The sequence below is a fragment of the Xiphophorus couchianus genome, chromosome 24, assembly GCF_001444195.1.
Source record: "Xiphophorus couchianus chromosome 24, X_couchianus-1.0, whole genome shotgun sequence".
NCBI lineage: Eukaryota > Metazoa > Chordata > Actinopteri > Cyprinodontiformes > Poeciliidae > Xiphophorus > Xiphophorus couchianus.
Window position 1 is genome coordinate 3,924,675 of NC_040251.1, and position 14,438 is coordinate 3,939,112.

The 14,438-nt window shown below is 39.6% G+C and overlaps 1 protein-coding gene across 3 annotated transcripts in view; it reads right to left on the reverse strand.

Moving 5' to 3' along the window:
- Positions 1 to 14,438, reverse strand: part of si:ch73-383l1.1 (receptor tyrosine-protein kinase erbB-4) — a 269,734-nt gene that overhangs the window by 103,962 nt on the left and 151,334 nt on the right. For all 3 annotated transcript variants that reach the window (XM_028011161.1, XM_028011162.1, XM_028011160.1), the window contains exon 3: positions 1,898 to 2,084. In XM_028011161.1, coding sequence (XP_027866962.1) covers positions 1,898 to 2,084 — 187 coding nt within the window. The remainder of the gene's footprint in view (positions 1 to 1,897; positions 2,085 to 14,438) is intronic.

Below are 14,438 nucleotides of genomic sequence, written 5' to 3' on the forward strand. Positions count from 1 at the left end.
TGTTTGGCGACGGTTCCGAGGACGTACGTGTTGGACGGGACTTTTACTCCCTGGCTGCGCCAGCGTGCACCAAAGCTTTTTGGTTTCAATTCATGCTGGAAGCGCAACAATGAATGTGGTGAGGGTTTTTTTTTTGTTGTTGGTTTTTTTTCCAGCCATCAAGACATCCAACACATTTCTTCCAAAACCCAACAAGATTAAAGACAAAGTAACTGCTGTTTGGAGACCGGAAAGGATTTTCCCCCCCCTTTCTCTAAGGATTGTCAGCAAGCAGAAAAAAACTCCCCAACAAAAACAAAAAAGACATGTCCCGTTTGTTTGATCCCTTCGATTACATGATGGAGGGAAACTGGATGAAGCAAATAGGAGCAGATGCTCAGATAACGTGGATCCCAAACTATTTCCTTTAGTCACTACGACAAGTTTCCATTTGTCATCTGGTTCCACATTTACAGTTGCAAGAATTCAATCAAAAGGTAAAATAAATTATTTATATATACTATATAACTAAAAACAAATACATAAACAAGTAAAAGTTAATAAAATAAATAGTATGTATGTATATATAATAAAAAAATACAATTAACAAACACAGAACAAATAAATATCTGATGGACGCTATACTATGTTAAAATAATAATTTATATACAGGATTTCAGTTAACCATTTAACTCTCACCTCAAAACACATGTAAGTCAATAGGTCCATAAAAACACTAGTGTTGTCATGGCAATTAAAGGGTTATACTAATTAATTCATCAGTTAATTTTATGTTACAGTGCTGATCTGTGTGTAAGTCTGCAGCAGTTTCTTACAGTATAAATCAACTTCTGATGCTGTGACTGAACTGAACCACGGAGTGCGTCAAACTTTTCTAAACGTACGAGGTGAAGACAGGAAGAGTTATTTTGAAGGATCCACTATGAGGCAGCTTCCTGTTTCAGACGTAACCACCGCTAAATGCTCCTTTAACAACTGGCTGCTGTTTAGCGTCGCGCTCCCGCATGGCCCAAACAAAGCCCAACACAGCAGCTGTTATGTAAAACATCGATGCAACCTGCCTCCAAAGCCTTTTGTTTCTTCTGACAGGGAAAAGAATCAAGTTGAGGGGAAAATCTCTCATTATTGAGCCCAACATTCCTAATTCAGCAGCTTATTTACAAAGTTTCAGTTCTGTGACTTACAGCTTTTAAAGCTGCAATAAATCTGCTTGTGTGTGTGTGGGAGGGGAAAAAAAAGAAAAGAATTCAAACTGGTATTTTCTTTTTAGAGCAGAAAATGTGTTGGAAGCACAAATTAAAAAAGAGCCCATAATTCATTGTGTGGGGGAGTTTAAATGGCTAAATATTACATTTACTGCCTCTGATTTATTGCAAAGACGATCAAATCCATTTGATCCGTTCGGCCGCTCAGGCTTTGGAGAAGTTTCCTCTTTTTTTGTTTTAGTTCTCACCTCAGAGAGGATTTAAAACACACACTTCCTTCACCAGATCTGAGAGAGGAGGAAGGAAGCAAGGAAGGAAGGAATGATCATAGAAATATATGAAAGGAAAGGAATGAAGGATATGAAAAGGAATAAATTATTTAAGAAAGAGACAAAGGAAAGAAGAAAGGGAGGACATTGGAATAAAAAACTGAAGGAAGGAATGACCCTATGCGGAGGAGAAAACAGGATGCAGAGAGGAGGAAGGAAGGAGAGTATGTTGGGACAGAAGGAAGAAAAGACGAGAGGAAAAGAAGTAAGAGCAGAATAAAAAGAGAATGGAAAGACGTGACAATGGAACTGGGAATGAAGTATGGAAACACTAACATCTCTTTATGTTTCTTTACACCTTGCAGCTACTGACTTCACATTCTCCCAGACGTTTCTGTGCAGTCAGACCGCGGCCCGTCTTACCCGTCAGGTTGCGGAGGCCCAGCTGCCTCAGGCCGTAGAAGCCGTCCCGCCTGTAGTTGAGGAAGATGGCCAGAGCGTAGCGGCCCTCGTACAGCTTTGTGCCTCGGATGATCCGCAGGTTCTCCAGCGGCAGGTACTCGAACTGATTCAGCGCCACCAGCACGTAACCCGTCACTTCTCTTATGGACTGCGTGGAAAAGGAAAGGACAGGTGGAGGAATTAAACATGAAGATAACCCAAAAAGGAGAGAACAGAAACCTGTAAAAGCAGAGTGGAGAAAGCTTCAAGTGACAAGAAGGTCAACATGCTGCAACGCTAGCTATGCTAACCCAAAGAACTAATCATAAACGTCAGTTCTGCTAATGCCAAAATGCTATACCAACATGGTGTATAGAGGAAGCTAATGCTAAGTGCTAAAGCACTAAATTCAACCATGTTAAAACAATTGCATGTGTTTTTTTCTTCAACTAACACCCCTTGTTGTTTGTTAATGTGAGTTTATCCCTCCTCATTCGTTTACTTTTCGTTTGCCAACCCTTTGTTCAATAAAGTTTATTGAAAAATCAAAAAGAAGAATGTAGGAAGAGGAAATGGAACTGCTACATTTTTAGCTTTTACCTACTTCAAAAGAAGAGCATCTAATTATCTGAATTATTCGTAGCAGTCGACTTCAACTTGAACTGAAAGCTGACAAAGCAGCAAAGTAAATTAGCACTTTAGAATTGATTCAGAAAAGTAAACAAAGGAGAAGCTAAGTGTTTTCAAAGTTAGCAAAGATGTTCAAGTGCTAAATGAAAAATGAGCTCCTGACCTGACTCTTAAGAACCCTCCAAAAACGTTCACGTAATAAACTCCTATCAAAGCTGTGAAAGTTTTTCAAAGAAAGTAGAAAAGTTTGCCTGTTTAGAAGCAAAATACGTAGGAGTGAAGGATGCTTAAGTTTTTTAAACAATGCTCAATATCAAGAACTTCTAACTTTTAACTAAGTTTTGGCTGCAGCGTTCTGATTCATTACCTGCGAGGTGCCTCTGCATTCCTTTCATTTCCTGTCTGCAAATTTGCATTTTAAAATGTCAACCTTATGAAATATTTGGACGTTGAGAGAAAAATGATAGAAACGTCACCTCAGTCACTGCCTGTTTAAGACTTCCATAGCCTGAGTTGTTTTTAAAGAGAATCTCTAATAACTACTGAAAACATCTACGTCAAATTAAAAGTCCGTGTGGTTTACTTGGCTTTTATTTTATTCATGTTGAGCAAAAAAAAAAAAAACAACAAAAAAAACAGGAAAATTATTTGGCTTTAATTCAAGTTGAAGCAATCGGTCTTAACAGATTGGAAGACCTCGACCATCTGCCTCTTCGTGTAGCAGCTGACCTTCTCAGAAGTCACTATAAAAATCAGGCTGATTATCTCTGTATTTTGGACTTGATGAGGCGAATTAATTCAGCTGCAGAGTCAGCCTGAAGGACCGGGAGTAAAATGAGCGAGCGCTTTGGATTTTTTTAAGATATCCTCATTTAAATTCTCAAGAAGAGTGGTAGGACTCAACCTTGGGTCACCACTAAATAAACGCAATGAATAAATGTAAAAAAGAAAAAAAAGAGAGCAACTTATTGGTCAACTGTGCAGAGAATTTTGACGCCGTTTGGCTTGAAGCTCTTTCAATATTCATATACAACATAAAAACTGCCAGACTTAGCTTCCCTGACCAAGAAACAAGCACTGAAATTGCCCAAAAAGCAGCCTGAAATTGTTTCAGTCTTCCACATTAACTGGTAAGTGGATCACAAACACATTGAAGCAAACAGTACAATACAACCGTGACTCTGAAAGCACCTTTCACCTCTGTTTTCTCAACCATTTCTTCATTTTTATTCATAGCCGAGTGAGTTTTTTAGATTTTCTTATCATCTTTGAGTCGGTCACATGTAGGACACAAAACTGGCATTGAACTGAATTGTTTCAAGTAAAGTAAAAGTGAAATGTTCCTTTAAGTTAATTTAAGTTAGTTAGATTTGTAACTTTTAAGTTAACTGAACACAAACAAGTAACTTGTCATCACAAAACCAAATGAATTAAGTGGGATTCATGTAAATAAGACCATAAAATTAAGTCAAGACAAAAACACTTTTTAAGAGTGTACTGAACATCCACGTTAGTGAATGTGAATTAAAAACTTTTATCAATTTACTTGTAAAGAAGACTGAAAGATGTAGCTGAAATAGACATTTTTCACCATGCAAAGAAACTTCAAGGTCCTATGAAGGTTTCTTCAGTGGTCCTGATGTGTTTCCTTGACTTGGAGAAGATTTATGTGATTCCCTTCAGAAGAAGGTGTGAGGATGTGGATTTCTTTGTGTTGTTTTGGTTAATTTAGCCCCCCCACCCTGTCTGTATGTCATTGTGCCCAGCTGTTTCTCATTCCCCTGATTGTCTCCTCTTGTATTTATACTCACCTGTGTCTGTGTTTCCCTGTCGGATCCTTGTCTAAGCTGTCGTGTCTTTGTCAAGTTGTTCCAGTTGATACAAGTGTTTCAGCTCTTAGCCTTTTGCTCTCACTTGAGATTTTCATTAAATCATCAAACTCAGTTGCTGCCTCTCCGTCTCTGCGTTTGGGTCGACACCTCAACTACCACAAGTCATGACAGTAGGTCATTGAAAATGAAAGGTTTCAGGTCCCCAGAGAGATGTTATTTCATCCATATAAAACTAATGTGAGAAGTGGGGTTGAACTGTTGCAATGTATTCCAAGTAAAACTTTTGATTTTCTAGACACCACCACTAACTGAATCATTACAAGTTCTGTTCTCCAGAACTCTGGAATGCATTCCTGCTTCTTGGTTGATGTGGTCCTTCTGGTCTCATCATGTGGACATCTAGAGTGAGACGATTCTGTTCAGCATGACCGGATGATCCAAGTAAAAATTTCAGGAGCTCTTGTTCTTATTCACATGGATGAACTGAGATCTGTACTGGTCTTTCAAAGTCAAGAAGCTTTTGATTTACTTATTGAGCTCTGTCTTTTTTTCTTGTACTTTAGTTAATGGCTGAGAGAAGCATAGTTAGATCTCAAATTAGCTCCCTCTTAAGGAGGCTTACTCTACTTTAAAGGTATCTTGATGCAAGTCAATTCCTTTGTCGCTTGTTTTTGGAAGCAGCTGGATGTAAAGTCAGAAGTTGTTTAGTCATCTGGTGAGAATACCTTCAGTATGCCCAATAGGGACCAGAGCTGCTGAGAGGACAAACTCAGTTCAAGCTGCTTCAGCCGTTATGCCTTCAACACGTCTGGGAGAAAAGTAAGGAGTAGAATCAGTGGAAGTGTTTTGGGCACTCGTAAGGACACTTTCCTGTTTGCCTCCTTAGGGGGATGTTTCATAGATTATCCTGCGTTAGGAGACCTTGGGAGAAATTGGGGACCCACTAGGAAGATTAAATGTCACACCTGGTTTAGAAACAACTCAAAATCCCTCAAGATTAATTAGTGGGGGTAGCTTGCCTCTGGAAATCTTCCTTTAAGCAGTGACCCCTAGGTTGTGTGCTTTGGAGTGGGTTGGGGCAGTGTCAGGTGAAGTGGTTTGGGTATCTGGTAGAAATCCCTTTTGGATGCCTTCCTAGAGAGGAGGTTTGACAAGAGTCACTAGAAAGAGGCCTCGGGGTAATTCCTGGACTCACATGAAAGATTTAATGTCACAGATATCTTAAGACCCAGATGACTTGGAGGAGGGAACTGTGATCTGGGGATCTCCACTTCAGCCCTGGTCTCCACAGTCTGGCAATAACCGATGGATATATTCATTCTCCAGAGGACATAAAGTCGAGTCAGTCCTTAATGACCATTCAAGTCCTATTTTAGGTGAATTTCAAACATCCCATGACAGGATAGGAAGGGGAAAAAAGGTCCTCAAGACTCCTCTTAATGACCAGAGACAGGCCAGTAATGATGTCGATGATTGGTTGGGAGGGAAGGAGTGAATGAGTAATGTGGGGTTTGATTGGCTGCTGACCCCTGGGGTACATTATTGGAGACTGACAGCATGTGGGGGAGGGGGGAGACTGTATTCTGGGATAATAGCAGGTAGCTGAGATTAACTTCCATGGTGAGTGCCAAGCAAACACCAGCGCACACCTGCCAAGTTGGCCTATTGAAATACAAACACAATAGGAAGGAAACATTCAGCGGAGGTGCTTATTAACAAGATTACAATGTGTCAATCATTGGGAAAGAGAAAGAGCGACATAATAAAAGAGCAGTAGAATCCATTTCAGAGGAGCCTTTGATTAGCATACTTATTGGGGAAATGATTTCCATTGTGGGGCCTGTCATAAACCCTTCGGTAAAATCATCTTCTGTCATATATGTTACACGAGTTTCATTTGTTTGCAGAACATACTGCAACTCATTCCATCTTGTGATTCAGTCTCTAAAAACAAAGTGCATAGAAAAGGTATTTTTTGCTCCCTCCGTCTTGAAGTGCCTTCATTGGTCGAAAGTCCTGCTGTTTCATCACTCCGACCCATCCGTGACCCGATGTTTACTGCCGAGTCCCGGCGAGCTTAGTGATCATCGGCTGAACCGTGACCCCCCCCGGCCCCCAGGTGCATGTGGAGGAGGCGTCATGACTGCGCCGCAGCTCGACCCAGCTGTGGGTCCACACTCGGCTGCTGGCAGACGCCACAGTGCCTCCACTGTTGCCCCCTTCTCCCTTCCAGCCTCCGGGACCTGCTGGCAAAAATCCCAACACCAAAAAAAAAAACAAAAAAAAACGTTTCCCTGTTTCTTAGCAACAGCAGGAAAGCCTTTCCAGCAGAAGCGGCGAGGGAAGAGTGTAGCAAGCGAGAGGAGAAAAACAGATTTTTGAAAGGATATTTTGCTGTAATTTATATAATTAAATTAAAGGATTACCCTGCCTTTCCTCGTTCTTTTCACTTTGACACTATTTAATTTCCTTTGGTCGCAGTATTTTTCGGGGGTTTTTTGTCCTGAAAGCTTTCTTGATCAATTTTTATCTGCATTCCTCTGTGAGACAAGGAGGAAGGAGGTCCGGAGGGAAGTAAACACAAGCACCTGCGTTTTCCTCTCCCGCCACATCAACCCGGCTCTGTTTCAGAGGCAAAAACTCAAAAAGCAAAGGGGCTGTAAGCTGCTCACCGAGGCCCGCTGGGTCAGGTGCTCAAATTTAACAAGATGCGGATGGAAGCTGAAGCTATTACAAGTGTGTTCTATCTCAAAAAGAAAAAACAAACAAACAATAGATCCAGCGAGGCGAATGTTAGGGCTAATTTGTACCAACAAGGTGCACAACAAACATACGCCACACCATTTTATAATTATCTGAAACTAAAATTTGGCTGGTGCATTAGAGTTGAAAAACCAACTGAATATATTTGAAGTGATATTTTTGATTAAAGTGTGAAATTCAGATGTAAACCATATCTGCAGACAGCTTTATGTTAGGAAACTCTACATCCAATCACAAGACAGATATAAATTTGAATTGTCCATATTGATTAGGAGAATTTGAACAGTGTCATAAACCACAGCAAATAGACATGTTAACGTGCTAACGCTAACATTGCTCAAAAATAATAAAACAAAATATTGCACATAATACTTTAAAATTTATCAGTTGACATTTTGCCTCAGTAATAGGTAAATTAGTAATTTGCCTTTTACTGAGACAAATTATATATATATATATATATATAAAGGCATCAATGATCAAAAATTTGATCAATTTTTCACTTGATCAAATAGGGTGAGAACAAAAGGCAAGGGATTGTAAATAATAGACCATAAAAACTGAGCCAAACCGGCATGCTAACGCCAATTTTAGCATGCTAGTTCAAACTGTGTCCTTTTATTACGTCACACCAGGCATCTATTAGATAATATATTCAAAATAATGAATCAAATTAGTCATTAGTCAGCAAAAGACAAATGAGTTTAATTGAAATATACCATCAAGAACTTTGCCCAGAGTCAAAGCAGCATTTTAATGCTAAAACAAGCATGCTAGTTCTAGCAATTCTCTGAATGCCAAGTCATTTAAATAAATTTAATATTTTAGAAAGTGTATTCAAATACACCGGTAACTACTTTGGACATTAGTGAAAGGGAAGGGAGAAAGTAGATAAAATAAACTACAATGTGCAATGCTAATGCTGTATCACACCAGTGTACTTATACATGAGTTAACATGCTAACATTTGTTCACTAAGATTATAATCTTAAGATTATAATCCAGTTGGGTAAAACAAATGTGTCTATTTTGAGCTTTCTTTGCAAAGAATGTACTTTCCCTGGGTCAAACTAGCACACCAACATAAACGTCAGCTAATGCTAACATTTTTCTTACCTGTTAGACAAAAGCAAAAAACAAAACAAAAAAACTGCTAAGAATGTGTTGGAAAACCGGATAGAAGCTCCTCAAAGTAGTTTGAGGAGCTGTATGTTCCCATTCAACAGCTGTTTAATGTTCTAAAACGGTTCGTTGTGATTGGCTCTTTCTGCTTTTGCAGTTAGCTGTGCCATAACTCAGCAGCTGTTGATAAAACCAGGTTTAATGTGGAAGCTGTAAAGCAACAAGCGACTCCCCCCAGTGTTTGGCATCCTCCGGCTGTAATTGAAACATAACTTCCAGGCACTTATGTTAACAAATCTAACAAAGTGTATGATGTTTTCAGTCTAATTGCCTGTGCGTCTATTGTAATTTACTCATTTAGCCTACTTTGCAGTTACCCAGGGAACCTCGCCAAACACAGCTAATAGGTACGCACACACTTCCCTCCAGGAGTCTTTCTGAGAATCAATTCAGAGCCTCTTTTACATCTAATCTGGAAACTTTAGGCACGAATATGCACAACTTACTTTTACTAACCTGCAGAGTTTGCTTTGATTTTCCACTGTTGTCACCGGTTGCTCATGACAGTGAGGGTCCTTAATCACTTTTACGTTTAAAAAGAAACAGTCATGTCTAGATTTCATTTTTCTGACTGTGTGTTTTGATCCGGCTAAGCCGATTTGGGTCGAAGCAGCTGGATCTCTAAAGTCCCGGACTTGTTAGCGGAAAATAACGAGATATTTGTTGTGATCATAAAAACAAACAAAAAAAAACCCAATATCTGATCATGTTTGGGTTCCTCAGCAATAAGTGCCACAAAAATTAGAAATTACAGCCAGAATTTAATCCGATATTGAGATAATATCATGTGAAAACTGTTTGATGTCTTTGGATAATAAAATATTAAAATGTAACCTGAACCCAGTGGAGCTGAGGGCTGACAGCAGCTACATCCTCTCACCTGATATTAGTACAATATGACTAGTGCTGAGTTAAAAAGCACTTGCTCTCATGCTTCTGATAATCGAGAATTGTGCAGTTGTTTTGTGGAGTACTTTTGGTTGGCTTGATTCAAATGATCATTTGAAGAGTTCTTCTTGTATTAGCTCTGCTTATCTTAGTCTGATATTAAAGGTCAGATTGAAGGAAACAGAAATTTGTTCACAGCTTCAGAGCTGAAACCAATATGAAGAGGAACGTTTTGCTTCATCTCTACACACTTTCTTGTCTTTATAGTAAATCCTTTCAACAAAGGCAGCTCTCTTTGCCTTTATAAGATCCTTTTTAAACAGGCACTGTGACTGACAGCTAAAAGTCTGCAGTCTGCCTGCTTATCCCATGATGGCTTTAAAACCATACGGTATTATAATCTGTGTTAAATTTTAGAAGCATATCTAAACAGAACTGGCATCTTCTTGCAATGACTTCACTAATTCTTAGACGGTTCTGTCGCCTCGTTCATCAATCACTGTAAAAAAAAAAAAAAAACACCTTATTGTAAATAATAAAAACCTAAGAAAAGCAAATAATTTTCCTCACTGCTTTACAAAAGCAATTAATTAATTAAATTGTTATGCAATATATAAATAAAAAGTGCAAGTTGTTATTATGCAAAAAACAAATATTTTAGTTACTCTGTTTCCACTCTTATTAATAAAGAACGTGTCATAGGCACGACACAGGAAAATAAGATTTTTATGTAATGAGTTCGCCCCTTTTTCTAGTGTCCCCCTGGGATGCTGCCCATTTGATCAATTGCAAAAATGATCATGATCAGGATGACCTCACTATTTCAGTTTTAGCATCTTCATCTCTAAGTTACAGTCAGAGTGAGTACGTCCAACTGCACAATTTAATGCTGTTATGCAATGTGTTTATGTAAATAAATGTAAATACATATTAGCTTTGTTAAACGAATGTGATAGCTCGCCAAATATTCAATCAAAGTCGTTCAGTGTACAGCGTGAAGGACTAAGAATACCTGAGACATCCTCTAAAAACTATTTGAATACTTCAAACACCAAATGTATCTTCAGAAGCATCAGTATGTTCAGCAGAAACCGTCTTAGCGCTACCAGAGAAGATAATATCCACAGATTTCCTTATCTCTGCTCTTAGGCCAATCAGCACTCAGGAAAACAAATGCTACTCCTGGATTTGCAAACACCAGCCAATAACATGTCAAGTAGCATTGGTATCAGGTCTTTTAGCTTTCCAGGCTTTTTTAATATATACAGTACAGACCAAACGTTTGGACACAACTGTGTGTCCAAACTTTTGCTCTGTACTGTATATATATATATATATATATATATATGTATATGTATATATTTTTAGAAATGCTCTACAAAAAGATCAATGAATAGCTAAATATACTACAATTAATGTTAAGTTATGTGCCACAAAAACAAATAAAAATTGTGAATATTGTGTACATTGAAACTCCTATGAGGATTAGCTGTATTGTTCAGCCCTGAAAAATATTCAAAAATATCAGTAACACTACTGCATTCAGGCAACAAGTTGAATCCCGTAAAGAGCAACCAACGTGTTTGCTGGTCCTTCCCAACCATTTGGTCCTTGGCTAGCTTTAGCTAGCTGACGGGCCAATTCACAAAGTTAAACATGTTGGAGATAAATACAGGAAAACCCTGGAAGAAAGAGGCTGCAGAAGACTAGAGACCTTCCAACAGAACAACAGTTTTTTCTTGATTTAGAATGCTAACATGTTAGCTTTTTGTCTTCTACCTCATTCATTCGCTTTCATTTTCCTTCTCTTCAACACCTGGATTACTGGTTGCTTAAACTTTCCTCAAAACGGCACCCAGGAAACAACCATGGTGCCCGGAGATCAAAAGCAGAAAATCTCTAAAGTTTGGAGATGAAGTTTGCACAGAAGGTGGAACACAGGGGAGATATAGATTAAAGCATAATTAATAGGGCACCTGTTCCTGTCATCTGGATGTCAGGAAGAACGGAGAGAAGACGGAGATACAAAAGAAAGACAGAGGAATGGCACCACGACGGGGAAAAAAAAAAATTTTAATGACACCTATATAAAATACAAGAGCTGGAGCTCATATTACGGCCATTATGGCTCATTTCCATATAGAGCCCTTTGCCGGAGAGTCAAGGAGAGTGCAGCGGTCCATGTAAGCCTCGGCATGTTCCAACTCCACGCAGCAGTAAAGTCAGCGGGTAGGAAGAGACATGTTTACATTCTGTTCAATGAGCTCCGTGAGAAAACACACACACGCCGTCTTTTGAGCCGGGAGCCTCGGTTCAGCGGCCCAGCCTGCAGAGAGCATGTGAAGTTTTTACATCCAAGATCTGAAGGAGTCCAGAGAAATGAAGCAGGAGGAGGAGAAGAAAGAGGTGTTGACTTTGAAACGAATAAATATCCAGATGGATGAAATGTCGCCGCGGTGAAAGCTCGGTAAAGTTTTTTTTTCCTTCTTTTTTAAAGGCACATGTGAGGAGAGATCTCAACTTTCTGCCGATTGTACTCCGTGGTATTCATGTAAGATCAACAGAGCGCAGAAAAACAGCTCTTGAGATAAGGAGGAGATTTCCCTCACTTCAAATGAAAACGACATCAAACATGTGAGAGGAAGTGAACCCACACATGACTTTTCATGTTCAGAGTGGCTTAAACTCCCACCGTATTTAAGGTGGTTTAGATCCTTGACCAGCAACTTTTAATGGCAGCCTACTTTCTTCTTTTAAGGCTGCTTTTATTCACTCATAAATCTAAACGTTTTATCCTTGTGTTCCATTGGAGTTGGAGGAAAAAACAACATTACAAAGCGTAAAAAGATCTGTAGCCGGTTAGAGCTCACGTTATGAAAGTAATTACGAATCCTCAAAGATAAGAACAAAACTGGATGGAGGAAAAAAAAAATCTGTTAAAAAACAGACTTTGTTATATTTTTTACTTTTTCATATCAGGAAATCATAAAAATGGTCTGGTCTTTAAAAAAACAGAAGTAAATACATGCCAACTGAGCTCCTAAAAACTAGCATTATTATGCTAATGCTAACATTAGTTCCACATCACATCCTCTTGTTGGATGTTAAATAGCCTATGGTACATAATTCAAATGTATCAGTTGGACTGTGATGAACTTTGCCCTATTTCAGACCATGATGCTAATGCTAACATCAGTCACATGAGATCTGTCCAACAATTGAAGCCTGATCATCAACAGAACAATTTATTCAAACATGGCAGCTTAAAGCCCAACTTCCAGACTGGAGACTGATTGAAACGTGGGGGAACTACATAGGGCGTTTCAGTAATAAATGTGTGTACAGGTCAATGAATTGAAGCAACGTTGCTAAGAACAATGGAATGAAATTCACATAAAAATACGAGTGCTTGTGTGAAAATGTACACAATTTAAGATTTACTCGACTTCAAAAAATGTAAACTGAGATTACACAATAGACTTTGATTTGTGAGCCCAATGAAGTGTTTAAAACTTTTTCATTTTACATTGCAGCCACTCGACGTGCCGCTGAATTCACCCGAATCCCTCTCATACCAAGACATGGACACGATTTAGTTTCAACACTCCCAGCTAGCGTCGACAATCACTTTAGGTTGACAGCGCTGCCGTGTAGAAGTGTGTATGTGGGCTGATATCCAGGGGAGCGCCTCCAGCATCTGCTCTGCCATAGGCTTTCGCCGCTGATACTCATCGCCTCCGACAGCCCGACAATCTCATATAGGGCCGCTTCACGATCGCCGTCTGCGTTGTCAAGACGCATTTACGGTCAAGAGCCTGATTGTGAAATTAAAATCTTCCAAAGGGGTAGGGGGAGGAGCAGGACGGTTTGCAGGACATTAGGAGACAAAACCGAAACAATGACAAAGCTGCACGGTGTCTGAATTCGGAGCTGCGGCTAACAAAAATAAAAACACTAATGCATAACTCATGAGGCAAGGCTGTTGTAGGAAACCAGCAACAGCGGAGTGGAGTATCACATTATGCTGTTGCCTTTGGGGACCCTACATAATGCAGTTATGTGACAAAGCTTGTGTACATCACCCACAGGCTGGCTCCTGCTTGCTTGACATTGACTGTCGACAAAAAAAAGGCAAGGGCCACGTTATGTCCGACACTACCGAGGTCACATAGAGCTGGTTTCAGTCCCCTACATCTCTGCTAGAACCCAAACGGCGGCGTTGAGGAAGGGTCCGATGAGTCCATGTAGAGAAGAAGAAAAGGTGCTTAATGGCCCTTCCAAGTGATTGATGATTGGGCCCTCTGCAGAGGTTGGATGCAGCCATAGGAAGACAATGCAAGACTTAGCTTGGATAATAAATTCGTGTCAACGGCAAAAGAGACAAAAATGCATGAATTCCCGGCGAGGAGAGGATGTGAATGTATAGAAGCAAAATAGCGGTTTCAGTTAATGATTGTGTTAGAAGAGGCCAGTGGGGACATAAATCACATTTCCCCTCACATGGGGCAGCACACTCTTACAATTCTCCTCTTCTATTACACAGACGTTACCTTCATACCAACCATTATACTCTTTGCCCTCCAACACACTGACCATTTTCACACAAAAGAGAACATCCATGTTAAAGCACAAAGTCACTTTAAGATTAGGTTAATATTGTTTTTTCAGCGCTGCAGACGATGTCACATCCGATTCTAGAATGTTCTAGCTCCAACCAGAATACCACTGGACATGCTAATCACTGTGCAGCTAACAACGAAACATCCAAACACCTGTTGTTCATAAATACACGTACGATACCGCAGGTCACTGGTTTTTGACAGAGAGGAGCAAAGAAGATTCTCACACCAACGTCCAATGCACTCTACATGCCTGGCAGCCATTTTGGATTTTACAATCTAAAATCCAAAACTCAGGGCTGCTCTAAGCTTACAATCCAATTATCCCAGAGGCATACTTTTCTAGTTGTGACAATAAATTTGAAACATAAATGGCAGAAGATACGGTCCAGCCTGCAAGAGAAAGTTTCTTTATTTCGATTGACATAGGGAAGAAAAAGCATAGTTAGCTACAAAGTTAGGAGTTGCTATTTAAAGTAAATCGATTGGAAAATCAACTAAAATCTGCACTCAGATCAAAGGAAGATGTGTAAAAACATTCAGTCTTTATCCTGATGAACCGTATGCGTCTCTATAAACCAGCAGCGTTTTCTGCATTGCGCTCATTGC